This window comes from Muntiacus reevesi, chromosome 16 (assembly GCF_963930625.1).
Source record: "Muntiacus reevesi chromosome 16, mMunRee1.1, whole genome shotgun sequence".
In the NCBI taxonomy this organism is placed as follows: Eukaryota; Metazoa; Chordata; class Mammalia; order Artiodactyla; family Cervidae; genus Muntiacus; species Muntiacus reevesi.
Window position 1 is genome coordinate 21,051,238 of NC_089264.1, and position 22,463 is coordinate 21,073,700.

At 44.5% G+C, this 22,463-nt stretch overlaps 1 protein-coding gene across 2 annotated transcripts in view; it reads left to right on the forward strand.

Annotated features, from left to right (window-relative positions):
- Positions 1–1,293: 1,293 nt before the first annotated feature.
- BDH2 (3-hydroxybutyrate dehydrogenase 2) overlaps positions 1,294–22,463 on the forward strand; it is a 29,696-nt gene continuing 8,526 nt past the window's right edge. Inside the window, exons 1-7 of one of the 2 annotated variants that reach the window (XM_065907039.1) lie at positions 1,294–1,412; positions 3,493–3,694; positions 4,630–4,721; positions 5,766–5,844; positions 7,813–7,909; positions 12,441–12,549; positions 21,429–21,489. In XM_065907039.1, the coding sequence (XP_065763111.1) occupies positions 4,650–4,721; positions 5,766–5,844; positions 7,813–7,909; positions 12,441–12,549; positions 21,429–21,489 (418 nt within the window). In that variant the 5' untranslated portion in view covers positions 1,294–1,412; positions 3,493–3,694; positions 4,630–4,649. The remainder of the gene's footprint in view (positions 1,413–3,492; positions 3,695–4,629; positions 4,722–5,765; positions 5,845–7,812; positions 7,910–12,440; positions 12,550–21,428; positions 21,490–22,463) is intronic. The other variant, XM_065907038.1, reaches the window with a different exon arrangement.

A 22,463-nucleotide genomic window follows, 5' to 3' on the forward strand; every position in this document is an offset into this window, starting at 1 on the left:
CTGTGATTACTATAGATACGCATTCACTCCGAGAGCAAAAAGCATGATCTAAAGAAGTTTATTTTCTCACAGGAGAAGTTCAGAGAGCTGATTTTCAACAGTAATGGTTACTATAGGACAGCCTGTCACATGGTAACACTGTCAACTTGAGGCTCTCTTCAAGGAACCAAGTCCCTTCTCTCACTCACCCTGCTGTCTTTAAGGTATGCTTCTGACCTCACACCACGTTACAAAATGGTTGCCATGGCCCTAGGCATCACAACTGCATTCCGGGAGAAAAGAGCAAAAGTCAAAAGCCTTTCAGAGAGGCCTCAGCTTTCTATCCAAGAAGGAAAACCTCGGAGATTTCAGCTCACATTTATTTCATTGACCAGCTCGAGAAGCAAAGAAGGCTGGGAATTTGAGAGTTGTTTTCCAGGTTTTATAAATTAAAAGGCAGGCCAAAGTGAGTTACATGGGCGTTGAGAGACCCCTACTTAACTAGCATATGCACAAACTAGCCTAAACAGTCTCTAAGCTCAGTTACACGCCTGTTAAATAAGCATGAGTTAGTAAGCCTTGTAGAGAGGGCTCACATGATCTAGTACATCTTTTTCCATCCGATATTTGGTTCTCTCCAGCCAAACTTGATTTTTGGCTATTACCCAGCATGCCCTTCGAAGTTCCCCGACTCAGCCTCCACTACACTCGAGATGACTGCATTCTGCCACTGAGTTTGTAATGAGTGTTAGAATAGATTGCGTGTGACAAAATAACCATAAATAACCATACCAAAATAACCATACCTTAAAAGCACAAGAGAACTAATTTCCCCGCCTCAAAGCAATCTAGGTCAGGGTGCAGGAAGGAAGGCTCCAGGATCTTCAGTGACCTGGTTTCCTTCTGTTTCGTTGCTAACTTCCACATGCAACTCCTGGCTCATTCTCTCTCGAGTGCCCCCAGAGCAGCACAGAATAAGTGCAAATAAAAGAAGAGGACTTAGGTAAAATTCTTGAAGGAAGCGATTTCCACACTCTAAGACACCAGATGGTTGGATGGCATCACCGACTGGATGGACATGAGTTTGAGCAAGCTCCGGGAGCTGGTGGTGGACAGGGAAGCCTGGCGCGCTGCAGTCCATGGGGTCGCAAAGAGTCGGACACCACTGAGCGACTGAACGGAAGACACCAGTAAGATGCTTTTCTACTTTTTTGCTTCTAGCAATCGGAGTTAACAGTTCTACCTAACTCCACTAGACGGCAGCACATACACATAAAATATGTGAATGTACACGTAATTTTCTAAAAACTGGAGGAATTTGAACTACAAATCCCAACAGGCATTACTAGGCACCTGACTTGCTTCTGCACAAAGGTCTTAAGTTTCTTGCCGGCGCAGTGATCTGGAGGACGCCATGAAATTGCGGCTGTAAAGTAAGTTTCCCAATATATTAAAAAAGAAACTTTGGCGGCGGAGGGGGGTAGGGGGGAGAGTTTTAATTTTCAGACGGTACTTTGTTCTGCACATTACCTTCTTCAGGATTAATTTTAGCCATAAATTCAGGGTAAGGAGGTATGTTTAAACAGTTTGAAACTCTGCTAAGTTTTTCAATAGCTAAAGGAGTCTATTGTAGACATCCTTTTTCCGGTTCGTCAAGAATTCCTGTAAATGCTCTGTGTCTCTGGACTCTGCACTCTTACTGCGAAGGGTGAGGGTTCAATCCCTGGTCGGGGAACTAAGATCCCATAAGCAAGGTGGGCCAAATTTAAAAAAAAAACTTTGATTCTAATATTTGGAGTAAGCAATCCATCTTGTCTGATTTTCACGTTGAATTTATTGAAAGTTCCCGCATTTCACCATTTCAGATTATGTTGGCACTCATTTTTCCCAATAAATGCGTTTTCGTGTAATAGTGCAGTTTATCTAGTTGTAAGGCTTTGGCTCTAAAGTCTGCCCCCAGGAAGATCGGGAGGACAGCTTGGAGGAGGTCAATGAGCAAAACGGCTGCCCTGCGCATCAGCAGTTGTTTCAGTAAGCGCTTCTCGAGGTGTCAACGCTTCCTGGCATGTGCCTTCACAGGGCCATGGGCCAGAAGTCGCTGATGACAGCAGGGTCAAGTAGCAGCTTTTTAATCCATCATGCTCAGGATTGGGGGCGGATAGGGATTATTGGGGTTTCTTCCTTTCTAAATTATTATATTGAGTGTTTAACTTAACTTTTACCATGGTTTAACTTAAAATGTATCACTCATGTAAGAAGGAAAAAAAATAAAATAAAATTGCATCAAAGTAGGTCGGGCATTGTGAACGCCCTGCTTCTCCGTCAATCACGAAGCCATCAGTGAAGTCGTAAGTTAGGCCCTGGGGGCAGGTCTTAGAGCCACGCGCTGTCAGTCTGGTCCTCCAAGAAACTTGACTCCTAGAGAAAGTTACACACGCACGAGTTTTATTAGAGGAAATGCTGGTGTGGGAGAAAATGAGGAGGGAACTGGGGCTGGGAGAGCCGTCAGACCGCGACGAAGCGGGGAGGGGGCGGACGAGGGGCTTGGCGGGGTGGGCGCATCCTGCTTCCCTTGCAGTCCGCGGGACGAGCCCCGCTCGGCGTGTCCCCGAGATGGGTTCGCCTGGGCAGTCGTGCCGCACCCAGGCACCCAGGCAACGGAAATGACCCGGGGGCGGTGGCCTCGGCACAGACTCAGAGATGGGTTTCAGACCGCGGTGCTGGCATCATGGTCAGTTACGGGTACCAATTCCGCGGAGCCGCAAGGCCCTGGCGCCATGTGGGGATTTAGAACCACAAGATCTTCTCTCGAATCCACAGTCAGGAGGCCCAGGTTTGAATTCCTAGCCGTGAAACACTGGGCGAACCACGTAATCTCTTTGAAACCAGTGCACTGGCGGCCAGGCCCTGGGTCAGCTCTTAAACACTCTCTTTCACCGCTGCCCTCCACCGCGCTCTTTGTCCCCCGCCTCTGCACCACTGCAGTTTCCTCCGAAGGAAACCGCCTGCTCAGCCCCTCCCCAGGCCTGCTCTCCAGGGCGCTTTCCAGAATGCACATCTGGTCATGTCGTGCTCTCAAATCCTCCAGCACCGATTACCCCACAGGAGTAACTAGCCCTCAGCGTGGAGAGCTGGGACAAAGGTTGGAGGCTTGAAAGTGTAGGCGAGTTACCGCAAAAAGCCAAGGTTGGCTGACGAGAACAGAGATAAGTTCAAAAAGAAATGACTGGATGCACTCTTTATCAGACAGGTAATGAGCAGACTGGGAAGATTATTTTGTGCGTGTGCTATTTGTTAGCTCACTCAACCCCCAACTCGCCTCCCCGACCCCTACCCTTTTCACTTTATAAAGACTGGAAAATAAAACTCAAATTCTTCACCTCTGCTGCTGAAGCTGGCCAACAAAACATGGGCTGGAATTTCAGAGGAGGGCTCCCTTCCAAAATAGAGAAGCAAGGTCTCTGAAAGACTTCTGGCTTTTGCTCCTTTCCTTCTTTTTTGCCTGGAATGCAGATGCAATGTCTTGGGAGAACGCAGCCATTTTGTGCCTTGTTGTGCAGTCAGAGGCACACACTAAGAACTGCAGGGTGAGAGAGAGGACCTGGTTCCTTGCAGACAGCCTCATCTGATCATCACTTGACTCTTCACTACCTGTAACCTCGTCACTAGCCTTTCCTGTCACCCTGCGATCTGTTACAGTCCAAGAATTGACCAGGTATCTTCTGTACATCATATTTCCCCTATGTCAGACATCCTGAGTCCTCCCTTTTAAAAATCACTGTTTGTGTCTGTTAAAGTGTTACAGCTGAATGCTCAGACTTTAATCAGCAGCACTGTGGGGTAGGATGTTCACATACGGAAGAGTTAGGAGGCCTGACATTAGTCCCAGCTTTGCCCTTGACCAGCTCTGTGACCTTGAGCAGGTCAAATCAGTTCCCTCAGATGTAAAAGGGGGGTTTGGACAGGATCTGACTTTCCAACTCTTATTTTTCAATGACTCTCGGAGGCCAATTGTGAAATCTTCCCAAGAGACCTGGACAGACCACAGATGATTGATAGTACAGACCCCAAGAAAAGTGTACAAGGGAGGAAGCAAGAAGCAGTCCCAAGTAGGGAGGACCCACGCAGTGTTTGCAGGGAGGGGCAGAGGGGAGGACGGTGGTGGGCTGTATCAGCAGCAGAGGCTGAAACGACCTGAGGATGGCTTGAAGTCTGATGTCTGTCTGTCATCAGCTACCGCTTCAGTGTGTGTTAGTGGCTCAGTCATGTCCGACTCTGCGACCCCATGGACTACAGCCCTCCAGCTTCTGCTGTCCGTGGCATTTTCCAGGCAAGGATACTGGAGTGGCTTGCCATTCCCTTCTCCAGGGGATCTTCCCGACCCAGGGATCAAACCTGTGTCTCCTGCACTGCATGCAGATTCTCTACTGACTGAGCTACCAGGCCTTTGCTAAATGTTTTTATATGCAAAGCTAGGTATTTAGGGTAAGCGTTCTTGGAGATCGATGGGGATATTCTCAGGTGGTGGGGATATTTGACACAGGTGTGTATCTTCAGGTTCTTAAAGGAGTCCGTTGAACCATTCCTTCTAAATGTTACTGCACGAGGCCATGGGCTACTGTGTAAGCCATTAAATACACATGTCTGTAGATTAAACCGCAGGTTCCGGGATGGGCCGACTTGATGGGAAGGTCATCGTCCTCACAGCTGCTGCTCAGGGGATCGGCCGGGCAGCCGCGTTGGTAAGTTATCATCTTCTGTTGCTTGCTTACTAACTTTTGAGGTACTGAAGTATCAGGCCAGGTACCGTGGTTATTTAGTTCTGCTCTTTTTTTTTTTTTTCTTTCCTTTTGTGCTTCTGTTGTCTTAAGTTGCAAAAAGAAAAGTGGCTACTCTGACTCCAGGCACATGAAGGAATGAATACCTCACATTTATCCTGTGACATCACTGATAACCTAACAGACAGAAACTTATCTGTCTGCCTCAGTTTCTCTGCATCATAATAAAATCACTGAAGGGGCCCTACAGAAGTGCGTTGTTTTCTGAAATTATGTCAGTTCAGAGGTAGGACTCCAGACTTATGAGAGTATCAAGTTATCTTTGCCTTCTAATGTATGTCAACCTCTCACACACGAAACCCCCACCTAAGCTAATAATCCATTTTTATTAAGAGGAAAAGTGTGGAAATAACCCATTTTTCTCTTATTATTTGGGTTTTAGTCACTGCTCAGAAATAGAATGCAGGCTGTAAAACCAAAGAAAGGTGTTTTGAGAGGTGTTCAATAACTGAATCCTCGATTTTTTTTAAAAATATATTTATTTGGTATTACAAAGTCAGGCTTCCCAGGTGGCACAGTGGTGAAGAATCCAGCTGCCAATACAGGAGATGCAAGAGACTCGAGTTCGATTCCTGGGTCGGGAAGATCCCGTGGAGAAGGGAGTGACAAGCCACTCCAGGATGCTTGCCTGGAGAATTCCATGGACAGAGGAGCCTGGTGGGCTACAGTCCGTGGGACATGACTGAGCAACTGAGCCCAAACACAGACACACACACACAGGGACAAAGTCAACTGACAAGCAAGTGTATGTCACATTGTTCCAATTAATGATAAAATTGGTAAGAACTGTGAAGAACGAGGTGAGACTAGGTAGTGTGAAATTTCACCTATTTCATGGGGAAAACAATAGCGACAGTAAGATAAAGGGGAGAGGCTACAAGACTCTCGGTTCACGAGAGCAGTTTAACCAGGTAAACAAAAGATTTATTTGCACATTGTGTCCACCAGGCTTTTGCAAGAGAAGGTGCCAAAGTCATAGCCACAGATATCAATGAATCCAAACTTCAGGAACTGGAGAAGTACCCAGGTAAGCACCTCCATAGCTTGATTTTGAGATTGGAGTCTACAAGGGATTATAAAGCATTAGCACCTTACATGCTGAGGGAAAATTCCTTAGCTGTTCAGCTCCACGGGGCTTCTTTTTAGAGCCAGATTCTCTGATATCCAGTTTGTATTCTGTGAGCCTGCAGACAAAAATCAGTACACATAAATGTATGAACAAAGTTTTTAAGGTGCATACTTAAATTTTTTTCTTTATCCAACATGTCAAAGGATTCAATAGCTAATTATGAAATCAGATGTGACCATTTAACAGTCATTATGACAACTTCTTACTTCTGAGCTCCCCTCCTCTGAGGGCAGCAGTGTCCAAGAGAAACATGATGTTTTTCACAGGCATAATTTTTTCTAGTAAAATACATTTAAGCTTTACATTTAAAATGTTAAAAGAAACAGGTGAAAAGTTTAAGAATATATTTTATTTAACTGAACATATCTAAAATACTGTAATTTTAAAATAAAATACTGTAATTTTAATGTACTCACAATAAAAATTATTAATGGGATATTTTACATTTTTTTCCTAAATACTTGAAACCTGTGTGTATTTTACACTTAACAGCAGCCAGACTAGCTACACTTCAAGGGCTCAGTAGCCACATGCAGCCAGTGGCTACCATACTGGAAATAGCTCAGCCCTAACATTACCTATCATGACCAGAGACTCTAAGAGATAATTTAGGTGTTTATTACCCCTTATACTATGGGCTTCCCTAGTGGCTCAGACGGTAAAGAATTCGCCCGCAATGCAGGAGACCCAAGTTCTATCCCTGGGTCAGGAAGATCCCCTGGAGGAGGAAATGGCAACCCACTCGGGTATTCTTGCCTGGAGAATCCCGTGGACAGAGGAGCCTGGTGGACCACAGTCTACAGGGTTGCAGAGAGTCACTCAGTCACAGAGTGCAACTAATAGTTTCTTTCTACCACTTGCTTCACCACACTGACCCTAACTCCAACTTCAGAGAGCTTCAATTTACTCTGAAAGAAATCAGAACAGAGAACTTATTTGGAAGTTGAATAGAACAGGTTCCATGATCAACACAGATCAGTTCACTGACCTAGTTATCTGCTCTGACCTAGTTAACTGCACTAGCCTATCTTGAATTGTAATTCCAACAAATCAAGCTGTTGGAATAGAAATGCGCAACAGAAAGGAGGTCTTTCTGAACCTCGGTTTCAGTCTTCCCTTTCTGTTTATAAACTTTTCTCTCTATATCCAAAAGAGAATAATGAACCATGTATTATTTTTTTTTAATAAAAAAAATAATGACTGCTGCTTTTGTTCTAGAATGTTCAGAGGTTTTTGAGTAACTGGTGTGGTGTGTATCTCTCACACCCCCATGCCAGATCTCTTGTGGCCGGTTTTCAAGTGTTTCATCTCTTCGTCTGGCCTCTCATTTCTTCTCCTTGTAATTTGGTCCAGAAATAAGTGATGATACCCTTGGCCAGCAGAGTCATTTCTGAAAAATAACAGAATTAGCATAAAGGTAAAGTACACAAGTGAAAACAATACCTTACCCACGCCCCTGCCTTTACCCTTCACACAGACAGAGTCCAGCAGGGACTTGACCTCTGGGGGAAAGAATGGGCTCAAATGAGCCGACTCGCAGCGATTACTGCTGGCTTACTGAGATGCGTCTGCTATCGATCATCCCTATGTCACTGTGAAGTCTTTCCTCAGAAAAGACCTTTATCATTCAATTTAGAGGCTAGAGAGAAGGGGAAGAAGAAAGAGAAGTGTTATTGGGAGGTCAAATGGGGAGACTTCAAAATTTTTACTGAGAGTCAAGATTATGAAGACCCTACGAATGGGCAGCAATCCTACGAAGCCTACTATACAGATATTACCATATTCATACTTGGAAACAGCTGAATCTTCAAGGCTAAACATCTTTTACGCATACAGGCAAATAGTGCCCTTTGTTTTATATTTCAGGTATTCAGACTCGGGTCCTTGATGTCACAAAGAAGAAGCAAATTGACCAGTTTGCCAATGACATTGAGAAACTTGATGTTCTCTTTAATGTTGCTGGGTAATTCACAACTTTTCACTTCCACTCTTCTTACAGAAAGCTTTCTGCAATTTTCACACAAAGAATTTTGATAAAGCAAAATTATTCGTTGTGAACCATAATACATTCCTTGGGGAATATGGCTAAAATTTTGGACAGAATTTTTATTACAGTTAAGATCTGCAAGTAAAACAGCTATAGACATTGACATAGGCTTGGGGTCTACAGGCAGTTAGGGTCACTCAAGGCACCAGCGCTGACATGAAGCTATTGCTCTTTTCAGGGCTGGTACCAGGCTCATGCCAACAGACTTGTCACTGATGCTCCACTAGGACTGATAAAATAATATGAAAAACTTTTCCAGTAGAGTGTCTTTAAAATTACCCTCTATCAGAGCACATTTACCAGAAGCCAAGTACTCAGGTTATTGAAATGTGAATGTCCCCAGTTTTTTGCACATTCTAGCAAGTTCTTTATACCTCCCAAGCTCAGTGTTTCTTACTGGGACAGTCAGTCCCAGCAAAACAAGGTTCACGTTGTACCTTTATGCACAGCACAAAGAGGATGGCTTAATTGAATGTCATGGAGTGGTGCCAAGTTTCCTGAACCATGAATGTAGAGCTCAAAGAGGAGCAGCAGCTGCATGTAGAGACAGCCCCTGCTGGAACCCACTCTCCCTTCTCAGGCGTGTCAGTAGATGCGAGTGAATAGAAACTCAGTAGATACCTTCCAGATGTCCCACTTTTCTTAGGTAGTGTTACATTTATGCTCCTGCCTTGGTAGAAGAATCCTGGAACATTCTAATATAGTTTTGTGGTTTTACCCAATCATGATTCAGAGCTTAAAAAAAAAATCTCTGCATTCATAGTTTATCATATGTTACGATGTATGGAATTAAATTATAGCAACAATTGGGATGATCTGGTTTATAAATAAGCTGCTCATCCCTCATATGAGGATATATGCAGAACCGTGGAAAGAACTAGCAAAATTAGTTTTTGAGCATCTGTTAAATTTTCAGCAACCTAAGGGATACAGAAATAGAGCGTGTGGTTCTTGATGTCATTCAGTTTAACTGGAAATACAGTGGTGCATAGGAATCAGAACCAACCATCTTTTATAATTAATTACATAATTTTGGTCCGGGGGACAGTGAAATCAAGTAGGACTCAAGTGTTTAGAAAGCTTCCTTGAGGAAGTGTGACTTCAAAAAAGAGTGAAGTTTATATTAAAGGTTTTGCTTTCTTCTGCAATGTTTACTCAGTATGTTAGAACTGTACAGTAGGACTAGTACTTTGCTACCCTGAGATTTTGAGACTGGTTTTCTTGAGTTTAGACTTCTCCTTGAGAATGTTAAATTTCTGCCACCAGAGGGCGCTCTTGAAATAGTTAAGCAGTCTATTTTTTTCTTTTTTTTTTAATGGGTTTCCCTGATGGATCAGATGGTAAAGAATCTGCCTGCAATGCAGGAGACCCAAGGTTTGATCCTTGGGTCGGGAAGATCCCCTGGAGAAGGGAATGGCAACCCACTCCAGTATTCTTGTCTGGGGAATTTTCCTTGGAGTTTTTTTTTTTTTTTTTCCAGTGGGTTTTGTCATACATTGATATGAATCAGCCATAGAGCCACACGTATTCCCCATCCCGATCCCCCCTCCCACCTCCCTCTCCACCCGATTCCTCTGGGTCTTCCCAGCCCAGCAGGCCCGAGCACTTGACTCATGCATCCCACCTGGGCTGGTGATCTGTTTCACCACAGATAATATACATGCTGTTCTTTCGAACCCTCACCTTCTCCCACAGAGTTCAAAAGTCTGTTCTGCACTTCTGTGTCTCTTTTTCTGTTTTGCATATAGGGTTATCGTTACCATCTTTCTAAATTCCATATATATGTGTTAGTATGCTGTAATGTTCTTTATCTTTCTGGCTTACTTCACTCTGTATAATGGGCTCCAGTTTCATCCATCTCATTAGAACTGATTCAAATGAATTCTTTTTAACGGCTGAGTAATATTCCATGGTGTATATGTACCACAGCTTCCTTATCCATTCGTCTGCTGATGGGCATCTAGGTTGCTTCCATGTCCTGGCTATTATAAACAGTGCTGCGATGAACATTGGGGTGCACGTGTCTCTTTCAGATCTGGATTCCTCAGTGTGTATGCCCAGAAGTGGTATTGCTGGGTCATATGGCAGTTCTATTTCCAGTTTTTTAAGAAATCTCCACACTGTTTTCCACAGTGGCTGTACTAGTTTGCATTCCCACCAACAGTGTAAGAGGGTTCCCTTTTCTCCACACCCTCTCCAGCATTTATTGCTTGTAGACTTTTGGATAGCAGTCATCCTGACTGGCGTGTAATGGTACCTCATTGTGGTTTTGATTTGCATTTCTCTGATAATGAGTGATGTTGAGCATCTTTTCATGTGTTTGTTAGCCATCTGTATGTCTTCTTTGGAGAAATGTCTGTTTAGTTCTTTGGCCCATTTTTTGATTGGGTCATTTATTTTTCTGGAATTGAGCTTCAGGAGTTGCTTGTATATTTTTGAGATTAATCCTTTGTCTGTTTCCTCATTTGCTATTATTTTCTCCCAATCTGAGGGCTTTCTTTTCACCTTACTTATAGTTTCCTTTGTTGTGCAAAAGCTTTTAATTTTCATTAGGTCCCATTTGTTTATTTTTCTTTTATTTCCAATATTCTGGGAGGTGGGTCATAGAAGATCTTGCTGTGATTTATGTCAGAGAGTGTTTTGCCTGTGTTCTCCTCTAGGAGTTTTATAATTTCTGGTCTTACATTTAGATCTTTAATCCATTTTGAGTTTATTTTTGTGTGTGGTGTTAGAAAGTGTTCTAGGTTCATTCTTTTACAAGTGGTTGACCAGTTTTCCCAGCACCACTTGTTAAAGAGATTGTCTTTTTTCCATTGTATATCCTTGCCTCCTTTGTCAAAGATAAGGTGTCCATAGGTTCGTGGATTTATCTCTGGGCTTTCTATTCTGTTCCATTGATCTATATTTCTGTCTTTGTGCCAGTACCATACTGTCTTGATGACTGTGGCTTTGTAGTAGAGTCTGAAGTCAGGCAGGTTGATTCCTCCAGTTCCATTCTTCTTTCTCAAGATTACTTTGGCTATTCGAGGTTTTTTGTATTTCCATACAAATTGTGAAATTATTTGTTCTAGTTCTGTGAAAAATACCGTTGGTAGCTTGATAGGGATTGCGTTGAATCTATCGATTGCTTTGGGTAGAATAGCCATTTTGACAATATTGTTTCTTCCAATCCATGAACACGGTATGTTTCTCCCATCTGTTTGTGTCCTCTTTGATTTCTTCCATCAGTGTTTTATAGTTTTCTATGTATAGGTCTTTCGTTTCTTTAAGTAGATATACTCCTAAGTATTTTATTCTTTTTGTTGCAATGGTGAATGGTATTGCTTCCTTAATTTCTCTTTCTGTTTTTTCATTGTTAGTATATAGGAATGCAAGGGATTTCTGTGTGTTAATTTTATATCCTGCAACTTTACTATATTCATTGATTAGCTCTAGTAATTTTCTGGAAGAGTCTTTAGGGTTTTCTATGGAGAGGATCATGTCATCTGCAAACAGCGAGAGTTTCACTTCTTCTTTTCCTATCTGGATTCCTTTTACGTCTTTTTCTGCTCTGATTGCTGTGGCCAAAACTTCCAACACTATGTTGACTAGTAGTGGTGAGAGTGGGCATCCTTGTCTTGTTCCTGATTTCAGAGGAAATGCTTTCAATTTTTCACCATTGAGTGTGATGCTTGCTGTGGGTTTGTCATATATAGCTTTTATTATGTTGAGGTATGTTCCTTCTATTCGTGCTTTCTGGAGAGTTTTAATCATAAATGAGTGTTGAATTTTGTCAAAGGCTTTCTCTGCATCTATTGAGATAATCATATGGTTTTTATCTTCCAATTTTCCTTGGAGTTTTGATTTCCCTTGAGAATGTTAAATTTGTGCCACCAGAGGGCATTCTTGCTCTTGAAATAATCGTTTTGCAGCTTCGCATTTGTTTGGTTTGGGGTTTGGGGTTTTTTAAATATTTATTTATTTTTGCTGCATCAGGTCTTAGTTGCAGCATGCAGGAATCTTTCATTGAGGCCCACGAGCTCTCTGCTTGAGGCAAGTATGGGCTTAGTTGTCTTCAGCATGTGGGATCTTATTTCCCTGCCCAGGGATGGCACCCACGTTTCCTGCACTGGAACCTGAATTCTTAACCACTGGACCACCAAGGAAATCCATGTTTGTTTTTAATGACAGTGATTTTCCTGTGCAATTGGTATAAAATTTCTTACATTTGTTAGTTTCCAAACTCCTGCTTTCTTTTAAAAGATGTTTTTGGTCTTAAACTTTTTTGGCTTACGTTGTTAGACTACTTCACCTAATGTACTAAGTAATACTAGGTTTGAATTGTTAATAGTCTTGGTAATGGAAGGGACAATGGTCTGAGCCAATAAAGAACAATGAAAAGGATAAGGAGTTTCACTAGAAGTTTTTTAGGATGATCATTTTCCCCATTGCCTAATCACTCTTCCAGTTTCGTCCATCACGGAACCATCCTGGACTGTGAGGAGACAGACTGGGACTTCTCGATGAACCTCAACGTCCGCAGCATGTACCTGATGATCAAGGCTTTTCTTCCTAAGGTAAGGTGACCAGCATCGCTAGCAGAAGCACCAGGGAGTAAGTGGGTCTCCACACTGGACATCCAGAGAGGGTCCCCACTCTGATAGTAGCTCACATACTGACTTACCCGTATTGAACATGTTTATCAAGACATTTAATAGAAATGAACTCACCTAACTTTCCACTTCATTCACTCAAGGGCTCTGTGCCAGGCTGCATTTCAGATGAAGAAGGCATCAGAGAGCTGAACAAAGTTCTTTCCATAATGAAGGTCCTGTGTTTGAGGGGAGAGATGGGACACTATGTCAGCAAATAAACGTATAACATGTGGGATGGTTGTGAGTACTGTGAATTAAAAAGATGCTCGGTTATCAGAGAGGTCCAGGAGGGCCTCACTGAAAAGGCGTAATGTTCATAGAGGTCCCAGGGAAGTGAGGGAGCTGACCGTTCAGGTATCTGGATTGGGTTCCAGGGATTGGGACAGCAAGGAGGCTTGTGGGACCAAAGCAGCCTGATGAGGTTTGGGACTGCTTTATCACATCCAATGTGCAGAGGGGTGAAGCTGGGGGTTAGATAACTTGCCCGAGGTCATGTGACTAGTCAAATAACTAGCCGTGTAACTAGTCAGTGGTTAGAGCCAGGATTTGAACCCTAGAAGTTGGGCCCCTTCTTTCTTTCCTTCCTTTCTTTATGGCTGGAGAGACTCTGTCACTGTGCAGGGGCTTTCTCTAGTTGCAGCGAGCTGGGACGCCTCTCTAGTTGTGGTGTAAGGGCTTCTCATTATGGGGGCTTCTCTCATTATGGAGTACAGGTTCTAGGTGTGTGGGCTTCAGTAATTGCGGCTCGCCAGCTTAGTAGCCATGACGCAAGGGCTTAGTTGCTTTGCGGCATGTAGGATCTTCTCAGCTCAGGGGTTAGTCCTTGCTTGTCCCCTGCATTGGCGGGCTGAGTCTTAACCACTGGCGCCTTCTTGAACGTCAGTGTCTCGGCAACACTCTCATTGCTCTTCTGTACCCTGAGTATTCGCCTTGCACTCCTGCTTTCAGTTGAGTGACAGAGCTACCAGCAAGGTGAGCAACAGCGTGTGCTAGAGAGAGAGGATTCCTCCTGAGTCTGCTGCCATGGCATTCACCAGCCTTCACACAGCTCATCACTGGTTTAAATTTATTTTACAGACAAGCATTAAAGTTGAGAGCACCACACTCAGTGCTCTGGAGGAGGGGAACATAAATATGAAAAACACTGACTTCAAGTGAGCTTATGAGGCAGTAGTAGCAGACAGCACAGGCTCAGACAATGAATGAGGTTGATTTTGTATAGAACTGGCTCAGTTCAGGGTTGTAAATTGAACCCTAGTGAAATGCAGGAGGGCTGCTCCTCTCTTCCATCCCAGCTGGGTTAGATGACTGACACAATGAATGCCGCCCCAGCCCAGGGTGGGAGATGAGTTTTTTGATGGCAACACAGTTGCTGATACTTTGCTGTGAACATTAAGCCTAATGTCAAGAAGGATACAGATGAAAGCTAAAAGGAAAATTGGAGAAAGTGACTTAGTAATGAAGGAACTTTTTTAATCTACTACTTTAGCATCTAGAAGGAATCTTTGGATTGGCCCTGGTAGCTCACACGGTCAACTATCTGCCTGCAATGCGGGAGACCTGGGTTCAATCCCTGGGTTGGGAAGATCCCCTGGAGCAGGAAATGGCAACCCACTCCAGTATTCTTGCCTGGAGAATCCCACGGACAGAGGAGCCTGGTGGGCTACAGTCCATGAGGTCGCAAACAGTCGGACACAACTGAGCAACTAACATACACATGGAATGTTGAACTAGCAAATTTTTTTAAAATAAAAATTTTTAAAGCTTTCTCCTTTTATTTTTTTTCTTTTTGGCCAAACTACATGGCATGCAGGATCATCATTCCCTTTACCAGGGATCAAACCTGCATCCCCAGCAGTGGATATGCAGTCCTAAGCGCTGAACCACCAGGGAATTCCCAGAACTGCTTTTTTTTTGTTTTTTTTTTTGCCTGTTTGGAGTTCATGAGAATCTGAACTGGAGTGTATTTCTTGAAGACTGATCCTTAGCATAGGATCAGAGGAAAAGCAGAGGCTATGGTAAAAGAGGAAGCTTAGGTCAGATGGATAAGACTGTTGCGTGTATAGGCAACACATCTGTACACTGAATGTCTGGCAGACACTGGGAAGGATGCAGGTGTGAGGTACGGTGGAGCAAAAATTTAGACTTGTTAAGTGTTAACTTTTAAAATATCAAATGCTAACTTCCAAATTAGTGAGTTTGCCTAAGAGGTAAAGCATCTTAACAATAATCCATGTGAGTCAGTGACACTCATGTGTAAGAAATCCCAAGAGATATTAATGACTGGGATGAGAAATCAGAAGGCGTCACTTGTTCAAGTGACCCTAACTGACCTGACCTGGGATCTTGGAATCAGCTGTCGGAAGACCTTACGCAGGCCTGAGCCCTGCCCCTAAGTCACCACGGGACCTGGGAGGTGACTCTGCATTCTCTCAGCATCTGTTTCTTCTATTTAAAATGAGGGTGACAAATTCCACAATCCTTTCCAGCCGTAATTATGTTCCTTAACTATGATGCACATGTACCAGCTTAGAACTTTCCAGGGGAAGCCAGAGTTTGGCGTCAAGGCAGATTTGTAAGGTCAGGTGGTCAAAACACAGGAATAATACTAGAAATTTTTGTTCACGAATTGTTATGGTTGTTGCTCAGTCGTATCTGACTCTTTGTGACCCTGTGGACTCCGGGGTTCCTGAATAAGCATACAGAAAGCCATTCCAAGATTCAAAGGGCACTGAAAAAACAGAATAAATGAAAAGTACTGTAAAAGGAGGTCAGTGCAGAATCCAAGGCCCACCAAAAGAGAGGATCCATTACAGCAAGGATCCGGAAGGTTCTGAGATATCTGGGGGTCTTCCTCCTTTGCTGAATCTTAGCAGAGTCCCTCACACACTGAGGTGCTGAGCAGACATTTGCTGGATGAAGAAATGAATCTCGGTTGTCAGTCCGGGTGGAGGTCAGGCATGGACTCGCTGAAGACAAGCCAAGGTCTGCCAAATTTAGGAGCTGAGCTCTGGTCAGGGAGGGCAGAAGAGCTCACAGTAGGACTAACCAGATTCAGTGAGAGGGAATCTTGAGAGATCTTTGCAGCACCTGCCTGAGTCTCTGGGAGGTCAATGCTTGACAGCCCTGCCGTGTCCGGGCACTTCATTTTATTGTCGCACCTGCCAGAGAGGAGCATTCAGAGCAAGACAGCAGGTCTGAACTGGTGGTGAGAAGGCAGCGTGGGAGGAAGGCAAGGACTGTGGGTTCTGGAATCAGCCGGCAGACCTGGGCTAAACGTATAGTCCAAGGGTTAGAGGGCAGCATTAACATGTCCCAGGTGACTGTACTCCAAAGTTCTGCACGAGGAATTTATTGCATTTCAGAAGATCAGAGACCGAACTTATTCAATAGTCCATCTTTATAAATTAAACTCTGTGTGTGTGTGTGTGTGCGTGCGTGCTCAATCACGTTATCATATCTGTGTCTTTGTGACCCCATGGACTGTAGCCCACCAGGCTCTTCTGTCTGTGGAATTCTCCAGGCAAGAATACTGGACTGGGTTGCCATTCCATTTTCCAGGGGATCTTCCCCACCCAGGGATTGAACCCATGTCTCTTGTGTCTGTCTCCTGCATTGGCAGGCGGATTCTTTACCACTGAGCCGCCCGAGGAGCCCCCAGCTGGGCTACATGTATTCCATGGGCTTCCCATGTGGCTCAGCAATAAAGAATCTGCCTGTCAATGCAGTAGACACAGGAGATGCAGGCTTGATCCCTGAGTTAGGAAGATCCCCTAGAAAAGGGACTGGCCACCCACCCGAGTATTCTTGCCTGGAGAATCCCACAGACAGAGGAGCCTGGTGGGTGACAGTCCATGGGGTCACAGAGAGTCAGACGTGACTGAGTGACTGGGCACGCACAGCACATGTATCCCATGTGTATTTCAGTTACGCCTCCGTGAGACTGGGGAATTAACTAAAGTCAGTCAGTCCAGTTCAGCTCAGTCGCTCAGTCATGTCCGCTCTGCGACCCCATGAACCGCAGCACGCCAGGCCTCCCTGTCCACCACCAACTCCCGGAGTTTACTCAAACTCATGTCCATCGAGTTGGTGATGCCATCCAGCCATCTCATCCTCTGTCGTCCCCTTCTCCTCCTGCCCCCAATCCCTCCCAGCATCAGGATCTTTACCAATGAGTCAACTCTTCACATGAGGTGGCCAAAGTATTGGAGTTTCAACTTCAGCATCAGTCCTTCCAATGAACACCCAGGACTGATCTCCTTTAGGATGGACTGGTTGGATCTCCTTGCTGTCCAAGGGACTCTCAAGAGTCTTCTCCAACACCACAGTTCAAAAGCATCAATTCTTCGGTGCTCAGCTTTCTTTACAGTCCAACTCTCACATCCATACATGACCACTGGAAAAACCATAGCCTTGACTAGACGGACCTTTGTTGGCAAAGTAATGTCTCTGCTTTTTAATATGCTGTCTAGGTTGGTCATAACTTTCCTTCCACGGGGTAAGCATCTTTTAATTTTGTGCTGCAATCACCATCTGCAGTGATTTTGGAGCCCAAAAAAATAAAGTCAGCCACTGTTTCCACTGTATCCCCATCTATTTGCCATGAAGTGATAGGACCGGATGCCATGATCTTAGTTTTCTGAATGTTGTGTTTTAAGCCAACTTTTTCACTCTCCTCTTTCAATTTCATCCAGAGGCTCTTTAGTTCTTCTTCGATTTCTGCAATAAGGGTGGTGTCATCTGCATATCTGATGTTATTGATATTTTTCCCGGCAATCTTGATTCCAGCTTGTGCTTCCTCCAGCCCAGCGTTTCTCATGATGTGTATAAGTTAACTTATATGCACATAACTTACTCTGCATATAAGTTAAATAAGCAGGGTGACAGTATACAGCCCTGACATAGTCCTTTTCCTATTTGGAACCAGTCTGTTGTTCCATGTCCACTTCTAACTGTTGCTTCCTGACCTGCATACAGATTTCTCAAGAGGTTATCTTATTTGATAAAATGGATAAGAAGATAATTTTAAGGCTTAATTTTCAGCAATGTTATACTTTGCTAATTTTCCTAGTCTTTTATTATGAGGACTCCTCTTTATTATATAGACACACAAGTTGGGTTAAATATTTTCTTTTTCTGCCACCTTTACCTCAGTCTCTCCTTGTGTCCTTTTAGTCCATCCAACATAAGACCTTACGGTTATTTTAGACTTTCTGCTCTAAAGTACAGTTAGTAGCTAAGTATCAAAACAGAAAGTAAGAATGCCAGAAGGAAACATAGAATCTTGGCCAACTCATCTCTGGGTCATTGAACCATTTGCCTTCTCCATTCCTCATCTCTTTGAAAGCTGCTGGAGAAACTTGCCCCAACGGAAGTGAGTTTTTTTCTTAGAGCCTTTGCACTGCCTACGGAGACTCCTCCCTCGTAGAAGCTCTTTGTGTCCTCGCCTGTCGTAACAGGGCATGTCCCGGCTTTCCTTCCTGTGTTCTCCATCTCCCCCAGCACTTACTCTGACTCTTCACCATCTCCTCCTTGTTCCTTACAGTCATCCCCACACCCTCTGATTTCAATGAGTTAGTGCCCATATTACCACCAAAATCTTGACTTTCTCTGCCCACTGATGTGGAATAAGTAAGTACAGAGACAGAACTTGGAGAGAGGAGGAAAATGGCTTTAATCCCCAGTGGGCCAAGAAGAGTACACAACAGGCTACTACCTCAAGAACTGTGCCCCCCACATGCGGAATCTGAGGGCATCATCACAGTTTGGGGTATATGATAAGGAGTAAAGTAGTGAGAGTGTTGCATGCTTCTTCTTGTTTCAAAACAGTCAGAGCTGGTATCTGCTGCTGCTGCTAAGTCACGTCAGCTGTATCCGACTCTGTGCGACCCCATATATGGCAGCTCACCAGGCTCCCCCATCCCTGGGATTCTCTAGGCAAGAACACTGGAGTGGGTTGCCATTTCCTTCTCCAATGCATGAAAGTGAAAAGTGAAAGTGAAGTCACTCAGTCGTGTCTAACTCTTAGTGACCCCATGGACTGTAGCCTACCAGGCTCCGCTGTCCCTGGGATTCTCCAGGCAAGAACACGGGAGTGGGTTGCCATCAGGTACCCCATAATTGGGCCTGGCAGTCCAGTAATTAGGTCCATTTGTCTGTGGTTTATCATACTGTGGCCCTCTTTTGAAATGCAAAAAGCTACAAGGGGTAGTCTGCAAAAGAAGGGGAAGGTGAGCACCTGGTCCACGATGTAATTTACATAGAGTTAAGGGGCAGTAGGTGCAGGTTGTAATTTACATAGTGTCTGGTTAGTTTTGTGAGATACAGACTAGTAACCGTTATAGTTAAGCTGGGAGTGATTAACTCTTTCAGGCCTGTTTATATTTCTTCTCTAGTCTGGTCAGTTTCTTTTCCTTTCCTTGTTCTTAGCAGAGGAAAAGCTTCATTTCTGTTTTTGCTGCAACACCCATTAGACAGGCATTCTCTCCAACTCTCGCTTCTTCCCCCTCAAACATTTGTGGGTGGATACCCTTGTGAATCTGCCTGCAATGCAGGAGACCTGGGTTCGATCCCTGAGTCAGGCCTGGAGAAGGAAATGGCAACCCACTCCAGTATTCTTGCCTAGAAAATCCCATGCACAGAGGAGCCTGGCGGACTACAGTCCATGGGATCGCAGAGTCAGACATGACTGAGTGACTAACACTTTCACACTACCCATGCCCTTGCACAGATGTGTATCTCTTGAAAACATACATATGTCTTTTAAGTATAAGTTCCCCTGAAAACATTTTTAACTCATGGCAGCTTTTTTCACTGATGTACCCTTTTAGGTCTGCGGCAGAGCTCAGCCATCTGCACTTGAACCTAGCACCTCACAAAGTCTTGATTTACTAAGTATACTGACTGGCTGCTGGGTACCCTGTCTAGGAAGACAAAACAGCCACACACCCTCCTCTTAAGACCTTCACACTTTCCATGGGGGGTTGTGATGGAGGTATTGTTGGGTAACACTGCCTTAGATGGGGTGGGGGTACAGCCCTCACTGCAGGCAGCCAGGTTCCAAGACTTGTCCAGGCTACCTCGACTGTCTCCACCCCTATTGCCCACAGACATCTCTGGTCTCTACCCTTCAGCCGTGTCCAACTCTGCGACCCCATGGACTGCAGCCTGCCAGGCTCCTCTGTCCATGGGATTTCCCAGGCACGAATACTGGAGTGAGCTGCCACTTCCAACTCCAGGGCATCTTCCTGACCTAGGAATCGAACCTGTGTCTCTTACACTGGCAGGCAGATTCTTTATCACTGCGGCATCTCCTTTCCTAAATCCCTGCATCATCTTCCAATGACCCCCTGTACATGAGGCCAGGGTAATTTTTGTAACCTGCAAATCTGAGCACGCCACTCCTCTCCGCATTAAACCTCTCATTGTCTCCACCACATTGCCTTCTGGTTTAAACCCGAATTCCTAAATTTAGCCCCTTTGGCCTCTGCAGCCTCCTTCCTCCCAAATTATGTGTTCCAGCTGCACTCATCCCTTCCTCCCACTTCTGTGATAGAGTCTTTATACAGGTGGTTTACTGTCCTCAAAATACTTTTTTCTTTTTCTAACTAATATTCTAGCTTTTGAAACATCAGCCATCCTCTGCATGCCCCTCAACCTGGGCTGATTCCTTCTCTCCAACCCCACTCCTTCTCGGTGTCAGACTCTGCAGACATGGAGATGATGCATGATAGTACAGGTGGATTTTTGAGTTTAGAATGAAGGAGCTACTGCTGAGATGACATTCCTGCTGCACTTGGATCAGGCTGGTAGTTCTACAGGCAGGCAGGGACTGAGTCGTCTGTCTTTGAATCGCTGGTCGTGATTCTGTACCTGACCACAGTAGGTATTCAACAAGAATGTGTTAAATGGTAAGAGTTTTCCATCAGGAACACACAGTAACATTAACATTCATCAGCCTTTCATTTAGCTCTGGGTCCCTTCTTGGTCTTGCTGATGCTCTTATGCCCCAAGAAGGCAGTAACCCCTTGAGTAAAGTTCCTGCCAATGTGTACACAGGCCGTCAGATCCCAGGAGTGACTGGGTGAGGCCGTTAAGGCTGCTTCACGGTGCTTAATGTTAACAGTTAATAAGGTAGCTCTGCAAACTGTAAGTAAATGTACATCTTTCAGTTGGGGCTTCCTTCGTAGCTCAGTTGGTAAAGAATCCGCCTGCAATGTGGGAGACCTGGGTTCGATCCCTGGGTCAGGAAGATCCGCTGGAGAAGGAAATGGAAACCCACTCCAGTATTCTTGCCTGGAGAATCCCATGGACAGAGGAGTCTGGAGAGCTACAGTCCATGGGGTCGCAAGAATTGGACACAACTTAGTGACTAAACCACCACCACCATGTCTTTTAGTTTAGTTCTTATTTTTGGCTGTGCTGGCTCTTTGTTGCTGCTCTCTAATTTCTGAGAGTGGGGTCTACTCTCTAGTCACTGCACAGAGGCTCCTCACTGAAGGGGCTTCTCTTCTGCAGGACACGGGAGGCTCTAGCTCCCGTGGGTTTCGGTAGTTGCAGCTCCCGGGCTCTAGAGCACGGGCTCAGGAGTGGCTGTGCATGGGTGTGGTTCTCCACTGCATGTGGGATATTCCCCGATCAGAGATCGAATCCACTCCTCTTGCATTGGCAGGGTAGATTCTTTACCACTGAGCCACCAGGAAAGCACCAAATCAAATGTACATCTTTTGAAGAGGTAGAATTTTTAACCTGCAGAATAGCATGTTTTGGGGGTTTTTTCTATCTTTGTTTTGTTTTGGCAGATGCTGGCTCAGAAATCTGGCAACATTATCAACATGTCCTCTGTGGCTTCCAGCATCAAAGGTAGGCGTGTCTTCCTCTGGGAATCATGACCCACGGACTGACACATCTTCAGGAGCTTAAGGGTTTGGGGAACAAGCATAGCAGAGATCATGTAACCCACACATGAGTTCATAACTGCTTTTTTAAAAACTGGAATTAAGGACCAAGCCTTTTGCCTTATATGTAAACCAATCATGGAACTGAAGTTTGCTTGCTTTGCCTTCCCTTTTTTCCCCTCTAAATGGATATGAAAATGAAGATCAAAATGGGAGAAGGAAACATTTATCCATTTAATTAATCAAAAAAGATGTACTGAACATCCACTAGATGCCCCTGACCCCAGAGAATCCACAGCCCCAAAGGGGAGAGAGATGGGAAAACACATGTCTTCTGCAGCATGATAGGATTATAACAGAGCTTTGCGCAGCATGCCGTCGTGATACCAGAGATGGAACTCTGCCTGTGGATTGGGGAGAGCTGCACAAGGATGTGTGGTTCAGCCCTGAACGAGAGGTCAAGCTGCAGGGCCAGACTGCGATGCGGACATGGAGATGATGCGTGATGGTACAGGTGGATTTTTGAGTTTAGAATGCAGGAGCTACTGCTGAGATAACATTCCTTCTTTCAGCAAGGATACACAGTAAGCCCTCCTGGGAGAGGCATACAAAGAAATCGGTTTTTTTGAGTTGTGTTTTGTTTCACTTTGATTTATCCTAGTTGTTCGTTTTGGTTTTTTTTTTTTTGGAATCCACCTAAGGGTTCTACCAACTGATGACAAAAAGCTAAGGCTACAGCTTTCACTTAAATGTAGCATCTCAACAAGGAAGTCTCACCTGAATTGTGCCAACAATGATACTCTTTCCCCAGAATCAGAAACTAGCCCTATTAATGGAGAAGAACTGATAGCAATTTTTAAAAGGGTGGAGTGTGAGGAAGCAGGACAATGGTCTCCTGCTTCCTAAAGGAGACTGCGCTTTTTATTTCTTCTTCCCCTC